This window comes from Anomaloglossus baeobatrachus, chromosome 2 (assembly GCF_048569485.1).
Source record: "Anomaloglossus baeobatrachus isolate aAnoBae1 chromosome 2, aAnoBae1.hap1, whole genome shotgun sequence".
Lineage (NCBI taxonomy): Eukaryota > Metazoa > Chordata > Amphibia > Anura > Aromobatidae > Anomaloglossus > Anomaloglossus baeobatrachus.
In genome coordinates this window covers 525,589,166-525,606,593 of record NC_134354.1, presented here as the reverse complement: position 1 = coordinate 525,606,593, position 17,428 = coordinate 525,589,166, and the positions used below count along the sequence as shown (strand labels likewise).

Sequence of the window (17,428 nt, the reverse complement as noted above, 5' to 3'; positions counted from 1 at the left end):
TTGACTAGACACACCTGCCGACTCTAACACTACCGCCACCAAAGACTTGTCTGCTGTAAATGGTGGCTGATGCATAGCATTCTCCTTGACATCCCTGACATCGTTGGCGGCCATCATTTCGGCTTAGCACAAATTCACTTTAATCAGTGAACAGCACTGAGGCCTACTGGTCTCTCGTCCAGCAAGACTGACGCTTGTCCCTGGTGGTGTGGTCAGGTACCTTGTAGCTTGTTTAAATCAGTTTGGTTTGCGTGTTTAAACTTTTGAATCCTCTGATGTGCCACTTGGGTGCATCTCACCTACCTTTAAATGTGCCTTTCCGTTTCCGAAGGGCATTGCTCACAAGTGATTATCAGTGTGGGGTATGGCAAACGTACGTCCCCCTTCTATGTCTTTCTGTGACTCCTCCTCTGTTTTTGCAACCTGCTGATGACACTCTCTAACCTGAATGGCCACTTTATTCTGATAACAATCCTGCTTGAAGCCTCACAATGGGGAGGTACTGTTGATCAATTGATAGGTATCATCTTGATCTCTTGATGTCAAAACGTGACCAGCATGATGAGGTGGACTGTTTAATACCAGTTCTAATTGAACCCCATAGTTTATTGGGTGATTCAAGGATCAAACATCTGTTGTAAATTTCGCCTTTTAAGTAACTTAGGATAAAAACAAATTAGCAAATACCCAGCAGTAACTAAATCAATTACAATATGTAAATAACATGTGGTACTTAGTAGAGATGAGCGAACCGGTCCCGGTTCGGCTCGAGGCCGGTTCGCCGAACGGAGGTCCCGTTCGAGTTCGGCTCGTCGAACGTTCGATGAACCGAACTCGAACTGCATAGGAAACAATGGCAGGCAATCACAAACACAGAAAAACACCTAGAAAACACCCTCACAGGTGTCCAAAAGGTGACAAACAACTCAAACACATGGGAAAGTGACAAGGACATATACTCATGCGAAAACAAAAGAGCTGGACAAAGAAAAAGAGGAGACACAGATATAGGCATGGCACGCCCTTCTAAAGTCATGTAAAACACCGCAAGGTGACTCCAAGCGGAGTCTCCCTTTTTTCCAAAAATTGGGCCACACACACACCCACCCCTTCAGTGGTAGCACTTGGGCCCTAGTTGCAAACAGGATGTTTTGATTTGCATCAAGCACATTCAAAAATACGCCATAATTAACCGTCCCCAGCATGACACCGGGGTAGGTAGATAAAGTCTTTGCTGAACCATGACTTGTTCATCTTGGCTTCTTTTAAAAACAATGTAAGCAAGGGTTACTCCAAGCGGAGTCTCCCTTTTTTCCAAAAATTGTGCCCCCCACACACACCCACCCATTCAGTGGCAGCACTTGTGCCCTAGTTGTACACTTCACAGCTAGATTTGCATCAAGCACATTCAAAAATACGCTATTCTTAACCGTCCCCAGGATGACACCGGGGTAGGTAGCAAAGTCTTTCCTGATCCCAGCTCTGTTCATCTTGGCTTCTTTTAAAAACACAGCAAGCAAGGGTTACTCCAAGCGGAGTCTCCCTTTTTTCCAAAAATTGTGCCCCACACACACCCACCCATTCAGTGGCAGCACTTGGGCCCTAGTTGTACACTTCACAGCTAGATTTGCATCAAGCACATTCCAAATCCACAAGCATTTACTCTCCCCAGGATGACACAGGGGTTGTAAATTCCTTCTGGATCCATGACTTGTTCATTTTGATGAACGTCAGTCTGTCCACATTGTCACTGGACAGACGCGTGCGCTTATCTGTCAGCACACACCCAGCAGCACTGAAGACACGTTCAGAGACAACGCTGGCAGCTGGACACGACAAAATCTCCAAGGCGTAAGTTGCGAGCTCTGGCCATTTTTCTAGGGTTGAAGCCCAAAAGGAGCAAGGCTCCAGTTGCACAGTCATGGCATCGATGTTCATTTGGAGATACTCCTGTATCATCCTCTCCAGCCGTTGACTGTGTCAGACTTGTTGTCTTTGGTGGCCTTGCAAAGGAGGGTCTAAAAAAATTATGAAAAGATTCCATAAAATTGCTGTTACCAGCACCAGATACGGTCCTACTGGTACGTGTAGACTGTTGAAGATGACGAGACCGTCCCATGTTTGTCAAGTTACAACTGTGAGATTCACTCCCTGCACGGTTGTTTGGTGGAAAAGCGGATCTAAGATCGAGTAACAGCTTCTGCTGATACTCCTGCATACGTGCGTCCCTTTCTATGGCTGGAATTATGTCACAAAATTTGGACTTGTACCGGGGATCTAATAGTGTGGCAAGCCAGTAGTCATCATCACTTCTAATTTTGACAATACGAGGGTCATGTTGGAGGTAGTGCAACAAGAAGGCACTCATGTGTCTTGCGCAGCCATGCGGACCAAGTCCACGCTATGTTTGTGGCATAGAGGTGCTAACCGTTCTTTCTTCCTCTGGCATCTCCCCCCAACCTCTTTCAACTGAAATTTGACCAAGGTCTCCCTCATCTGCTGAGTCTTCCATGTCCATGGACAGTTCGTCCTCCATTTCTTCATGTCCTCTTGCACCTTCCTCAACATCTCGCCTGCTACCATGCGCCCTTGTTGATCCCTGTACCCCATGCTCCCATGCCTGGCGCCTTGGTGATGAACGTCTGGACCTTGGTGATGTTGTTGTGTTTTGCGCATATGAATCCTCCTGTAGTTCATCCCCTTCCTGTTGTCCCACCCCCTGACTCCGAATAGTGTTTACCGTGTGTTCCAGCATGTAAATGACTGGAATCGTCATGCTGATGGCATTGTCAGCGCTAAACATATTCGTCGCCATGTCGAAACTGTGCAGAAGGGTGCATAGGTCCTTGATCTGAGACCACTCCATCAGGGTGATCTGACCCACCTCTGCATCTCGTTGGCCCAGGCTATACGTCATGACGTATTGCACCAGGGCACGGCGGTGCTGCCACAGTCGCTGTAACATGTGGAGAGTTGAATTCCAGCGTGTCGCCACATCGCATTTCAGGCGATGAACCGGCAGGCCGAAAGACTTCTGGAGCGATGCAAGTCGCTCAGCTGCGGCGCTTGAACGGCGGAAGTGAGCAGACAGTTTTCGTGCCCTGTTCAGAAGGCCATCTAGGCCGGGATACTGTGTTAAAAATTGCTGTACGACAAGGTTCAACACGTGAGCCATACAAGGTACGTGTGTCACCTTGCCCAGGCGAAGGGCCGCACCCAGGTTTGCAGCATTGTCGCACACGGCCTTACCAGGCTGCAGGTTCAGTGGAGACAACCATTTATTAAACTCGGACCGCAGAGCTGACCACAACTCCTCAGCTGTGTGACTCTTATTCCCAAGACATGTCAAGCTAAAGACCGCCTGATGCCGTTGCGCTCTGCTGCCAGCATAGTAATGAGGGGTGCGTGATTCCTTCTGCGCAGTGAGAACGCTGGTGGCCTGACCAGGCAGGCTTGGGGCTGAGGTGGAGGACCCAGATGAGGTGGAGGATGCAGAAGCAGTGGCGGAACTTGGACAGACAGAGGATTGACACACAAGTCGTGGGGACGGCAAAACTTGTGCAGCAGACCCTTCACCATCTATCACCATAGTTACCCAGTGCCCAGTCAGCGACATGTAACGTCCCTGTCCATGCTTACTGGTCCAAGTATCGGTGGTGAAATGCACCCGTTCACACAGAGTTTCTCAAGGAAGCGGTGATGTGTGCGACATGCTGGTGTAGCGCAGGCACACCTTTCTTAGAGAAGTAGTGGCGACTAGGCATCTGGTACTGGGGCACAGCGACAGACATAAGGTCTCTAAAATCCTGTGTGTCCACTAGGCGGAAAGGCAGCATTTCGGTAGCCAAGAGCTTACAGAGGGATAGAGTCAACCTCTTAGCTTTGTCATGGGTCGCAGGAAGTGGCCTTTTATTTGTCCACATCTGAGGGACAGAGATCTGGCTGCTGTGTGTAGACGGTGTTGAGTAGGGTGTCCCTGGAAAAATGCAGGTTTGTGAGGAAAGTGCAGGCGGAGACATGATGTTGCCTTCATCCAACGTTGGTGCTATCTATGTCTGAGAGAGCTGTACACACTCACTTGTTTCCCCTTCCAAACCAACTGATGACCTACCAAGCAAACTGCCTGTTGCGGTTACAGTGGTGGAAGTTGTGGGTGGATAAACAGGTGTGACAGCTGTCCCCACAGTCCTAGAAGATGACGAGCGCGCGGATGCACTGGAAGGGGCAGGCGGTGGATGGTTCGCTCCGCTAGGCCGCATTGCAGCACGGTGAGCTTCCCACCGGGCCATATATTTATTCATGTGACGATTCATGGAAGAAGTTGTCAAACTGCTGAGGTTTTGACCTCTACTAAGAGAACCATGACAAATTTTACAGATCACATAATTTGGGCGATCTTTTGCTATGTCAAAAAAGGACCAGGCTAGGCAAGGCTTAGAGGCCATGCGACCTGTTGATCCACCCCGAATAATGCTCAGAGGCAGAGTGGTGGCTGAGGATGCAGTTGTAGACGTGCTACCAGTGCTCCGACTCTGTCCAGGAAGGCGCAAGGTAACTTCGTCGTCGGTTGCATCCTCCTCCACCGCCTCTGTTGACCTCCTAGAGTGCCTGACTGGGGGTTGACAGTAGGTGGGATCTAGAACTTCATCATCAATTGTTGTGTTTGCACTCCCCTCCCCCTCAGACCGAGCCTCTTCTTGCCCTGACCGAATATTTAAGTTGTCATCCCAATCGGGTATCTGCGTCTCATCTTCATCAGAATGTTCCTCATTGTCTATAACCACATGTGTTACAGTTTGTGACAAAGGGTCAACATTATGCTCAGAAACTTGGTCCTCACGGCCTGAATCAGAGTCACAAAGGTTCTGGGCATCACTGCAGACCATTTCCTGTTCTGTACTCACTGTAGCTTGGGAGCAGACCTCTGATTCCCAGGCTATAGTGTGACTGAACAGCTCTGCAGACTCAGCCATCTCAGTTCCACCATACTGTGCAGGGCTGATGGAGACTTCAGAGCTGGGAGAAATCAAGTGTGATTGGGATGACAACTCAGAGGAATGGTGTTTTTTGGCTGCGGTACTTGAAGTGGCTGAGAGGGCACTTGTTGGACCACTTGAGATCCATTCAAGCATTTTCCTTTTTTGCCCATCATCTACCTTTTTTCCTGTTGTTCGTGTCCGTAAAAAAGGGAGCACATCGGATTGTCCACGGTAAGTAGTAGACATCTTACTTTTGCTGGTAGATGGTCTCTCTTCAGCAGATGATAATGGAGCTTTGCCACCTTCCCCACGGACAAAACCTTTTTTTTCCTTTTCCACCACGCCTCTTCCCCTTTCCACCAGCATCTGTCATTTTGCCACTCATGTTGATTGCGACAACATTGTGGACTGAAAATGTGGTAGTAAAAATTGAGAGGTGGTGTAGATTGCAGTGGCGGTCTAGCTTTATTAACAGCAGAATAATAAAGAATAAATATCCCTGACAATGCAACTACGGCCCTTAAACTGGCAGCAAAAATTGCTAGTATAATGGCTTAGTTATAATGAGTTGGAGTGTGCAATGCAGGCAGAGGTGCTCTGCAAATGTCTTTGCACTAGTGGGACTATAGCAAAGTCCAATAGCCACGTATAGGATGCCACTAGGTACACTGAGTGTTTGCTAGTATAATGGCTTAGTTATGAGTTGGAGTGTGCAGAGGACAGGAGGGTACAGTGCCAGGATTGTGGGGCTCTGGGTAGAGGAATGGAAGCCTGCCTTTCTATTCCCTCCTAATGGGGAAATGCAGGGAGGAAATCCCTGACCTTGGCTACACAGACGCTGTCGCTGTTTTCAGGACCTGTCACCTTAACTCTGACCCTGCCTGTTTGAGCCCTTAAAAGGACTGCTAGAAAGTGCTCTCCCTAAGCTGTCCAGCGCTGTGTATGGAGCGCATACAGCTGTATCAGCGATAGGACAAAGGACGGAGCTGCGACAGTGATGTCTGACACCAAAGACGCAGAAGAGATAATGGCGTCCTGGAGGAAAATGTCCGGTTTTATAATGCAGGGACATGTGACATGGACATCCTATCACACATGCCGTTGCTTCTCTGGCTAAAAGTCCACTTAGCTGTGTGTGTCTGGGATTGGCTGACATGCTGGCCCGCCCCACTACACGCGCGCGCTTAGGGAAGGAAGACAAGGAAAAAAAAAAAAAAATGGCGATCGCCATTATAGAAACAGCAGTGATCTGAAGGCGCTGTTCACGCACACTATACACTGAAATGTCATAATAGTGTGATTCACAGAGTGACTTACACTATTACAGCAGAAACCAAGCTAGGATTTAGCTGTTTTTTTGCTGCTAGAACCGTTCTCGAACGTTTCTAGAACTATCGAGCTTTTGCAAAAAGCTCGAGTTCTAGTTCGATCTAGAACAGGCCCCAAAATCACTCGAGCCTAGAACTGGAGAACCACGAACCGCGCTCAACTCTAGTACTTAGTTGACACTATTTTGTTCAAAACAGTGGAAAAGCCGTCCCACTGTGACAAGCTGTAACCAATTAAATGGTCGCTATCTCGTAGTTTACCACACTACTTGCCTAGGTGAACTAAGTATTTGGGACAATCTTGATTGGCTTTAACCCTTCATGATCAAAATGGTGTTAACTAAGTACCCTGATATTTACATGTGCTTGCTGTAGGGTTATTTGCTCATTTGATTTTTATCCTAAGTTCTGTTAATGACTGTGAATGGGCACCTATACCAACAGGTGTTCCAGCCCATTTCTTCGGTTTCTAATGTTAATAATGTACTTGGTAAGGTTATAATAGAATTCTACAATGTGAAGGTCCGTGAAACTTTACTCCTATAAATACATTTGTTTCAAATAGTTGCCGGTCAACCAAACTGACTGCTCAATAATGGATCACATCTGTGAGAAGTGTGGACCAGCATTCTACATTCAGACAACGATAATATAACCTTCAGGTCGCCACATAAAATCCAGAAGTGATCCTGATATATTGTTACATTTGTGGTTTTATTGCTGAACTGATCGAGGGATGACATTCAACAAAAAACTTTTTTTACAGTTAAATTTGCTAAGCGACTGAATGCTACAGTCTATTTCATGCTGCTCATATTGCCATAATATTCAGTCTGCAGTTTAACTGCTTATTAATCAGTCTTTCTATTAGGGAGTGCATAATTAAATAATATAACAAGAATTATGTTACTTTAAGAGTTACTTATTAGGGTATGTGCGCACTAGGCGTTTTTGCCGCGTTTTTAGCGGCGTTTTTTACCGCGTTTTTGTGCTGAAAACGCAGTGACATTGCTTCCCCAGCAATGTCAATGGGTTTTCATAAGTGCTGTCCGCACACAGCGGTTTTTTTTTTAGCTGCGTTTTTGTGGTGACCACAAAAACGCAGCATGTCAATTATTTCTGCGTTTTCCACTGTGTTTTTCACTCATTGAATTCAATGAGATGTTAAAAACGCAATGAAAAACGCATATAGCCGTGTTTCTATGACTAAAAACGCAGCCATAAACGCAAGGGGTGGGTACTACAGTGACGTGTACAGGAAGAGGATTCCTTCTGTTGGTAAACACAGAAGCATGAATCCTCCCGGTACCGTCACCGCTGCCTCCACCTCCCGTCCTGTGCATGTCAGCTCCGTGCGGCGCCATGTCTTGGCGGGAGGTGGAGGCAGCGGCGAAAACCAAAGTGAACAGTAGAAAAAAAAAAAATGTCGTATATACTCACCGGTCTGCAGGGTCCCGGTGCCATGCCCGCTCCCAGCCCCTGTCTCTGTACCGCCGCTCTGGCTGTGTGCAGTCTCCCCAGGGCAGGACCTTGCTTGCAGGACCTGGCGGTGGATCACCTGATGCAGTCACCTGACGCATCAGCTGATCGTAGTCTCGCCGGCTTTTTCGCGCCCGGCCGGCTATCAGCTGATCCTGCCGTCAGGGGACTTCATCAGCTGATTACCGGCAGCTCCTGCAGCGATCGGACAGGATCAGACTCCCGTCCAATCGATCGCTACAGGAGCTGCCGGTAATCAGCACAGCACATAAGTGAGTTTTTTTTTTTTTTTTTTTTTTTTTCTACTGATGCATCAGCTGATTGTATAATCTGCTTTTATACAATCAGCTGATGTGTGATGGGATTCAGGCACTTGATCCTGACACATCATCAGATCGCTTTGCCTTCCAGCAAACCGATCAGATGATATTGGATCCTGATTGGACGGCGCGGGACCCTAACCCAGGATTACTGCGGAGGGGGGGTTCTTTATTTCAATAAAGATGGAGTCCCTAATTGTGTGTTTTATTTGTAATAAAAATATGTTGTGGTTGTGGTTGTGGTTGTGGTTGTGGTTGTGGTTGTGGTTGTGGTTGTGGTTGTGGTTGTGGTTGTGGTTGTGGTTGTTGTTGTTGTGGTGGTTGTGGTTGTTGTTGTGGTTGTTGTGGTTGTGGTTGTGGTTGTGGTTGTGGTTGTGGTTGTGGTTGTGGTTGTGGTTGTGGTTGTGGTTGTGGTTGTGGTTGTTGTGGTTGTGGTTGTGGTTGTGGTTGTGGTTGTTGTGGTTGTGGTTGTTGTGGTTGTGGTTGTTGTGTGTTTTTTTTTTTTTTTTTGTTTTTTTTTATCATTACTAGAAATTCATGGTGGCCATGTCTAATATTGGCGTGACACCATGAATTTCGGGCTTAGGGCTAGCTGATAATATACAGCTAGCCCTAACTCCATTATTACCTAGCTAGCCACCCGGCTTCAGGGCAGCTGGAAGAGTCGGATACAGCGCCAGAAGATGGCGCTTCTATGAAAGCGCCATTTTCTGGGGTGGCTGCGGACTGCAATTCGCAGTGGGGGTGCCCAGAAATCTTGGGCACCCTGCACTGTGGATTCCAATCCCCAGCTGCCTAGTTGTACCCTAGAGATAAAGTAGCCCTGGCACACCGTTTATTTCCCAATTGTAATAACGAAGAAGATGAAAGTCTCTTTTTTGAATTTTTATTGAAAAAGACGATACAGTTGCAGAAAGTCCGCCTATGACAACGTTTCGGCCATCATTTCGGCCTTCATCTGGTCGGACAGACTATGAAGGCCGAAATGATGGCCGAAACGTTGTCATAGGCGCGGACTTTCTGCAACTGTATCGTCTTTTTCAATAAAAATTCAAGAGACTTTCATCTTCTTCGTTATTACAATTGGGAAATAAACGGTGTGCCAGGGCTACTTTATCTCTACCAAACAATTTTTTCCTGAGCACCTGTATAAGGTGACGCTAGGTCCTTTTTGTTCTTGCCTAGTTGTACCCGGCTGGACTCAAAAATTAGGCGAAGCCCACGTCATTTTTTTTTTTTTAATTATTTCATGAAATTCATGAAATAATTTAAAAAAAAAGGGCTTCTCTATTTTTGGTTCCCAGCCGGGTACAAATGGGCAGCTGGGGGTTGGGGGCAGCCCGTACCTGCCTGCTGTACCCGGCTAGCATACAAAAATATGGCGAAGCCCATGTCATTTTTTTTTTTTTTTCTTTTTGGGCAAAAAACTGCATACAGTCCTGGATGGAGGATGCTGAGCCTTGTAGTTCTGCAGCTGCTGTCTGCTCTCCTGCATACAATGAACATTTTGAAGAAGGAAATGACATCGGACCTTTTTTTTTTTTTTTTTTTTTCCATCAACAATCTTTAATGGCATTGTGCACTGATTAAAAACGCAGTGAGCAAAAACGTAGCAAAAAACGCACCAAATCGCGGCAAAAACGCACGCGTTTTTGCCGTGTTTTTTAGCCGCGGGTGCGTTTTTTGAGACAAAAACGCACATAAAAACGCAGCGTGAAAAAAAGCCTAGTGCGCACATACCCTCAAACAGCCTTTTAGGGAAACACCGGACGTGACTCGAAGAAATGGATGTTTCTGATTTATTATATCTTCCACCACACATTCATTGGATCACGTTATCTTGTCAGAAAAATTGATGTAGAGCAGTGTAATCTTCATACCTGATCTGTAAGAACTGACTTTTTTTAGGTTCAGATGTAAATAGTATGGACTCTGTGGACAGCGGCTGTGCTCTGGGAAAGCCTGAAGATGTGCAGAATGTAAAGCAGAAAGTAGACTTAAAAAAGGCTGAGCTTATCATCTGGGAGGTTGAAGTGCCAAAGGTAAGTGAAAAATTACAGACAAACCAAAGTTCATGGTGATCACTTTCGTGTGTGTGTGTGTGTGTGTGTGTGGTGAAAATAAAACTGATACACTATTGCTCACAACTAGTGATGGGCAGACCCAGACTGTAACAGTACAGAGCCGTTGGGTTTCAAAGATGCCGGACCCAGGCCCCGGATTCCAGATATTGATCCGGCACTCGGGAAATTTAAAAAAAAAATATAAAGCAAGCGCTTCATACTTGGAGGATCTGGCGTGGCGGTACGCTGCACCCGCAGCCTCTACTTCACTCATCAGTGCTCATCCATATGCATGGCTATCCGTGCCCACTGGCCATCCTGGCGTCTGTGATTGCAGTAAGAAGCGCCCCCAGCCTGTGTCAGTGTCTGACCAACTAATCACAGGCGCCGGGAAGGCCAGTGGGTGTCGAAAGCAGTGCAACTGTGTGCGGGTCAGTATCGTGGTGTACCCCATGTTATGATACCCAGCACAGATAAAGCCTACAGCTACAGGCTGCAGCTCCCTGCTGTTAGCCTATCTTTGCTGTGTATCAAAATAGGAGGAACTGCATGCGGGTTTATTTTAAATTTAAGGAAAAAAAATGCATGCAGTTCCACCACCACCTTCTCTTCCCCTTTAATTTTGATACCCGGGCATGATTAAGCCCAACAGCTAAGGGCTGGTATTCTCAGCCTGGGGAGTCCCATGGATATTGGGACCCCACGCGCCAGGCTAAGAATAGCAGCCTGCATCTGCCCCGGAATTGTCTCATCTATTACATGCAGCAAATCTGGCGCTTTACCCTGCTCTTCCCAGTTGCCCTGGTGCGGTGGCAGTCAGGGTACTGGGGGTTAATGACCAGTGCACAACTGTCATGAAGCCAGAGTTGGTTATAGGATTAGTGATAAGAGGGTTTCCTCGACACCCCCTTCCCCCCCCAACCCGTAAGTAATAAAGAAATAAACACACAGAGAAATACTTTATTTGAAATAAGATATAGCACCCTCTTTATTAACCCCAAAAAGACCCTTGACTTGAAATTCCACTCTAATCCACACGAAGTCCCACGATTCTCCTGGCTCTACTACATCCGAGCCTGGAGAGACCGAAAACATGTCTAAACATGACCTGGGTTCCTACGGTATGACCTCTGACCTGAAGCACTCTGGCTTAAAGTGCGGGGGCGTTCCGCCACATACCCTGCCAACCCTTTAACAAAGACAGTGCCTACCCCCGGCAAACACCAAGTGACGTCACCGCTGATTGCTATGGCTCATTCATTCTCTGAAGTTCAGGCGGGTAGTCATGTTCCATGATTGTGCGCTCTGAGGTTCAAATGTAGCAGAGCTGATTAGTCATAGGAGCTAGTGTGGGTTACGTCGGATTACGTCGGACCTGCATGGGGTGTTTTGGGGGTTAATAAAGTAGTGAAAGAGGGTTTTTTTTTTGTTTTTTGTTTTTTTTTTTTTTTGTTTGTTTTTGGGTTTTTTTTTTCTCTTCTGAGTTTTTAGGTACTGGCGATCGCAGGGTTCCTGCCCTGTACCCCCGCGATCGCCACCAGGTCTCCGGCTGATGTTATAACTGGGACCCGGCTCTCACCGGAGTGGTGCTCTTGCTGCTCCCAACAGTGTAACCCCCTAGATGTTACAATCAATCATGATCACAGCATTCCGCAGGCAGAGGAATCTCTTACCTCTCCCTGGCAATCGGGTCCCTGTAGTTTGATCACAAACCCGGGTTACTGTGCTAAGGATTGTTTTACAGACCATGCCTGATGCATGGTGTGTGAGGGGGAAGTGTCAGTGCTGCACTGACAGATATAATCCAATGCAGAGTATTTGAGCTCAAATACTGCTGTGGATTATATCTCCAGGAAAAACACAAAATTGACATGCTACAATTTTTTTTTTTTTAATTTTTTTGTTCACTAAAATCTGCAAGTTAAAAATCTGCAACATGTCCATTAGGTTTTTCGTTGCAATATTGACTAAAATCTGCCAGAAAAAAACAGCCTTAATGTTCCTTTTTAAAAAGTGAGTTTGTTTTTTTAAATTTGGTTAATTTAAAGTTTTATTTTAATGGATTTTTTACCCCCTCTTCTGTTTTTAAAGCATTTAGTTGGTCGACTAATTGGCAAACAAGGCAGATATGTAAGCTACCTGAAGGAGTCATCTGGTGCCAAAATTTACATTTCTACACTGCCTTACACACAAGACTTCCAGATCTGCCACATAGAAGGTAAGTGTACATTTATAGACGATAGTCTTCGTATTGTTATTGTATTGTATTGTTAGTGTATGTATATAATATAATATATTTTTTCTTTTCCAGGGTCTCAGCAGCAGATTGACAGAGCGCTGAGTCTAATAGGAAAGAAGTTTAAAGAACTCGACCTGACTAATATCTATGCACCTCCCCCTTCTTTGGCGTTACACTCACTGCCCTTGACTTCATGGGTAAGCTGCGCTTTCAACATGTATCTTACTTTTTATAGATTCTTGTGACCTATATAACAGATTGTGCTATTAGGGCTCCAAATCATTAACCCTTTTGATGCCCATGATGGTTTGTTTTTTTTTTTTTTTTTTTTTAAATGCACTTTGCCCCTCTGATAGCCAGGACAGTTATCACATTTTTTACATTTGACATTGCTGTATCAGTGCTTGTTTGATTGTAGGACAAATTGTAGTTTTAAATGATTCAATCAATTTTACCATATAATCTACTGAAAAATGACAGAATATGTATAACGATGAAAAGTTAGCCGTGCTATTTAAATTTTTTTATTTTTTTTTCTATTTTAGCGCATTGATTGTTTAAAAATGACCTGATGGCATGATTCTCCAGGTCAATATAATTGATACCATAATAGGTAGGGATGGAATCAACGGGTCATATAAAGTAATTTTCTGAGACCTGTGAATTATTATTTTTTTTTTTTTTTTTCTTCCACGACCAGACCATTTTGCACTTTCTGGGGTTTTTTTTGCCATTCTTCCAATAGTCGTAACTTTTTTTTTTATTTATTTATTTATTTTTTTTTTTTTTCCAGTCAATCCGGTTGTGAGTGTTTTTGTGTAACGAGCTGTACTTTTAAATCCATGAGTTTTACCGTACAGTGTGCTGGAAAACTGCAAAAAAATTCCAAATGCGGAAAATTGCAAGAGTGATTGCACAATTGTTTTTAAGATTTTATTCAGTGTTAACTACATGGTAAAATTGATGTCAGTGTGATGCCTGAGGTCAGTGCGAGTTAGTAGAAATCTAACCTGTATAGGTTCACTTTGATCAAAGGGGTTAAAAATCAAGTTTGTCTGAAAAAAAATGTACGTTTTTGCACCATTTTCCGCAACCCGTAGCGTTCTCATTTTTACAGATCTTTGGCTCAGTGATGGCTTATTTTTGCATCTTGGGCTGACTTTTTTAATGGTACCATTTCTGCGCAGATGCTACCTTTTGATCGCCTGCTACATTCTGCACATAATATGCGGCGACCAAAAAACGTAATTTTGGTGTTTGAAATTTTTGCACACTGCCATACCAAATGTGTGGGGTTTTTTTTGTTTTTTATTTAATTTTTTAATTTTCAAGGTGGTGATTTGAACTTTTTAAAGCCTTTTTTTTCAAAACTTTTTTTTTTGGCATGTTCAAATCCCCTATCACTTATAGCATAATGCAATACAATATTAATATATTATTGCAGTGTATAGTGGGGAGGTACTTGTTATAGAATTACAATGCCCACCATCCTGCTGCATTGCTAGAAACTTGTCGTAGGATGCCTGTGAGCATGTGCAGTAGAGTATCTTTTGCTGTACCCTGGAGATGAAGTTTCAGCGGCCTCTTATCTCAGCACTTCCAGTAATGTTAGTGGAGCACATCTTCATACTGCACATGCTCAGTGTAATACAGTGGCAGACACCTTAATTCTATAGCGATTTATCAGACAAAATAATTGACTAGCTGATTAAATGTATTTATCAAGAAATTTCCATTAGCCATCATCTTTTCTATCCCAGGGGAACCACTTTAAAGTAAACAGTGTATAATAGGAATTAAAGCAGCATTCATGGTATTATGGTTAACTTTAACATTTATTTTTTTTTTTCTACACTGTAGCTTATGCTTCCGGACGGTGCGACGGTTGAAGTCATTGTAGTGAATGTGGTGAATGCAGGACACATGTTTGTTCAGCAGCATACGCATCCAACATTTCATGCACTTCGTAGCTTGGATCAGCAGATGTATCTTTGTTACTCACAGCCTGGTGTTCCAACATTGCCCACACCGGTGGAAGGTGAGTTTCCTTTTCTGCTAGATTATTTTAGAGTAATTGTCACTCCTTGACAGTGATACAGAGTATAATGAAGATCTTCATAAAATTATTAACCCCTACACAACCGTCCGATTTTGCGCTTTCCGGTTGGGTTTTTTTTTCGCTAGTCTTCCGAGAGACGTAACTTTTTTTTTTTTTTTTTTTGTCAATATGGTCATGTGAGGGCTCACTTTTTGCAGAACAAGCTGTAGTTTTAAATGAAACCATGAGTTTTACAATATAGTGTACTTGGAAACTGCAAAAAAAAATCCAAATGTGGAAAAATTGCAAAAAAAAAATGCGATAGCACTATTTGAGATTTTATTCACGGTGTTCACTACATGGTAAAACTGATGTGTGGGTACGATGCCTGAGGTCAGTGCGAGTTCGAAGACGACAAACATGTATAGGTTTACGTTTATCTAAGGGGTTATAGAAGTAAATCAGAAGTTTGTCTTAAAGTGGCGTACATTTTATGCCATATTTTGTGACCCATAGCGTTCTCAATTTTCGAGATCTATGGCTCAGTGACGGCTTATTTTTTGCGTCTCAGGCTGACATTTTTAATGGTACAACTTTTGCGTAAATGCTACGTTTTGATTACCTGTTATTGCATTTTGATCGGGCACTTCTGAACGCGGCGATACCAAATGTGTGGGGTTTTTTAACCCTTATTTTCAATGGGGCCAAAGAGGGGTGATTTGAGATTAAAATTTTTTTTAAATGTAACCAGGTCCCCTAGGGGACTATATGGATCAGCAGTCTGATCGCTCTGCCATATCTGCTGATCACATATACACAGTTGTGAAAAGCAGATATGCTCATTTCGTGTCTCACCCAGCTCTCGGCTGTGTGAGGCAGGAAGTGAGTCATGTGAGCTACAGGAGTAATCACTTGACTGTGCTACCATGGCAACCACCCGAAGTCACTTGATCACGTCTCGTGACTTCAGATATCGGCCGTGAGTAAAAGTTTACAGTTGTTGCCATTTATAATGGCGCTGTCACATATTGACCGCCATTTTTAAAGGCACGGACTGATAACTATTCCGCTCATGCCTAGCAGACACGTCAGCTGTAAAAATCAGCTGATATGTGCACTGATCAGCTGAGCGCGCTCAGATGCCGGCGGCTGGGCGCTCAGCTGAACGTTCGGCCACCAAGAAACAAACTAAGTTTTATTTTTTTTTTTTTTTTTTTTTTAAAAAAAAAAAATGCGCAGTGAAAAATAAAGGTTTCCACCGCTCAAAAATCATTACATGCAGCGTTCCTTACGTCCGACGCAGCGTCAAAATAACGACGCTGCGTCGATGCAACGCTGACACTTGCGTTACAGTGCGTTGGCAATACAAGTCTATGGAGAATAGCGCAGTGCGTTAACTGACTGCACTATTCTCCATAGTGGCGGACTCCGCTGAACGCAAGTGTGAAAGTACCCTAACAAATCCGGTTTCCCTTTAGTATTCCGCGAAGGAAAGTTTGGTTTTTTTTTTTTGTTTTTTTTTTATACTTTCATTCTACAACATCTGATGAGATTCTCTTCCCTGGGATGTACAAAGTGTGGTGGTGGGAGAGGGGCTGATTCTATGCACCATCTGAATGCTACAGCTTTTGTGCTTAGATCTGTCCAGATATAGGATAAATCTCAATTTGCCTATTTTTGCCAGTTTGTCAAGTAGCTGGTACAGAATATAATGCATTGACCAATTTGCATAAGTCAACATGTTAGTACATTGCCCCTTATCAATGCATCTCAATAAGCAGCAGCGGGAGAAAAAAAACACCTCTAACAAATTTTCCTCTCCTCTAACTAGGAGCCTGAACTTTTGAGTACTGTTATTTACCAGCCACTTAACAGGTTATCCCTGTTCATGTTAAAACATGAATAGAGGAAGATGGATCTGCTAGAGTTACATAGGTTGAAAAAAGACCTAGGTCCATCTATTTCAACCTTCCTCTACCAATTAAACTTTTTCACTAAATCATTTATAACCAACAATGTGTGTACTGGGGAAATCATCCAGCCCTTAAGTTTTTATATAGTCTTCCATGACTACCTCTTGTGGTAGAGCATGCTGACTGCTCTATCTGTAGAGAACCCTTTCCTTTCTTTTTCGCTCCTAATTGGGAGACCCAGACAGTGGGTGTATAGCTACTGCCTCTGGAGGCCGCACAAAGAACTACACTTAAAAGTGTAAGGCCCCTCCCCTTCTGGCTATACACCCTCCCGTAGGAGTACGGATTCCTCAGTTTTAGCTTTGTGCGCAGGAGGTCAGACACGCACGCATAGCTCCATTGTTTTTAGTCAGCAGCAGCTGCTGACTATGTCGGATGGAAGAAAAGAGGGCCCATACAGGGCTCCCAGCATGCTCCCTTCTCACCCCACTGTATGTCGGAGGTGTTTGTAAGGTTGAGGTACCCATTGCGGGTACGGCGGCAGGAGCCCACATGCTGATTCCTTCCCCATCCCTTTTTACAGGGCTCTGGGTGAAGTGGGATTTACTGGTCTCCAGGCACTGAGACCGTGCTCCATCTACAGCCCCTGGAGAAGATGCTGGATGGAGCGGAGTACATCAGGGACATGGCCCTGCTTCCTCAAGGTACTCTGTGTCCCCGTGCATTTGGCGCTCACACCGCAGCATGCTGGGTGTTGTAGTGCGCCGGGGGACATCAGCGCTGCGGCGCTTGTGCCATGGCCTCATTCAGCTTCGCTGAAGCAGGCACACTTCTGGGAATCGGTCGCGCCGGCCGCTGGGACTGCGGCGCGGCTGGCACTTGTGGTGCGCCGGGGACTTCAGCGCGGGCCGCGCTTTTACGGCGGCCGCGCTGATAACTCGAGTCCCCGGCTTTTGCGGCCTGCTTCCGTTCGTTCCCGCCCCCAGACCTGCCAGTCAGGAGAGGGGCGGGACGCTGGTCAGTGCATCAGCGCCGAGGGCTGGAGTCGTTTTTACATACTCCAGCCCTC

General features: G+C 45.1%; 1 protein-coding gene across 2 annotated transcripts in view; it reads left to right on the top strand.

Moving 5' to 3' along the window:
- Nucleotides 1-17,428, top strand: part of AKAP1 (A-kinase anchoring protein 1) — a 103,042-nt gene that overhangs the window by 47,464 nt on the left and 38,150 nt on the right. For both annotated transcript variants that reach the window (XM_075336587.1, XM_075336588.1), the window contains exons 3-6: nt 10,015-10,148; nt 12,261-12,387; nt 12,481-12,605; nt 14,269-14,446. In XM_075336587.1, coding sequence (XP_075192702.1) covers nt 10,015-10,148; nt 12,261-12,387; nt 12,481-12,605; nt 14,269-14,446 — 564 coding nt within the window. The remainder of the gene's footprint in view (nt 1-10,014; nt 10,149-12,260; nt 12,388-12,480; nt 12,606-14,268; nt 14,447-17,428) is intronic.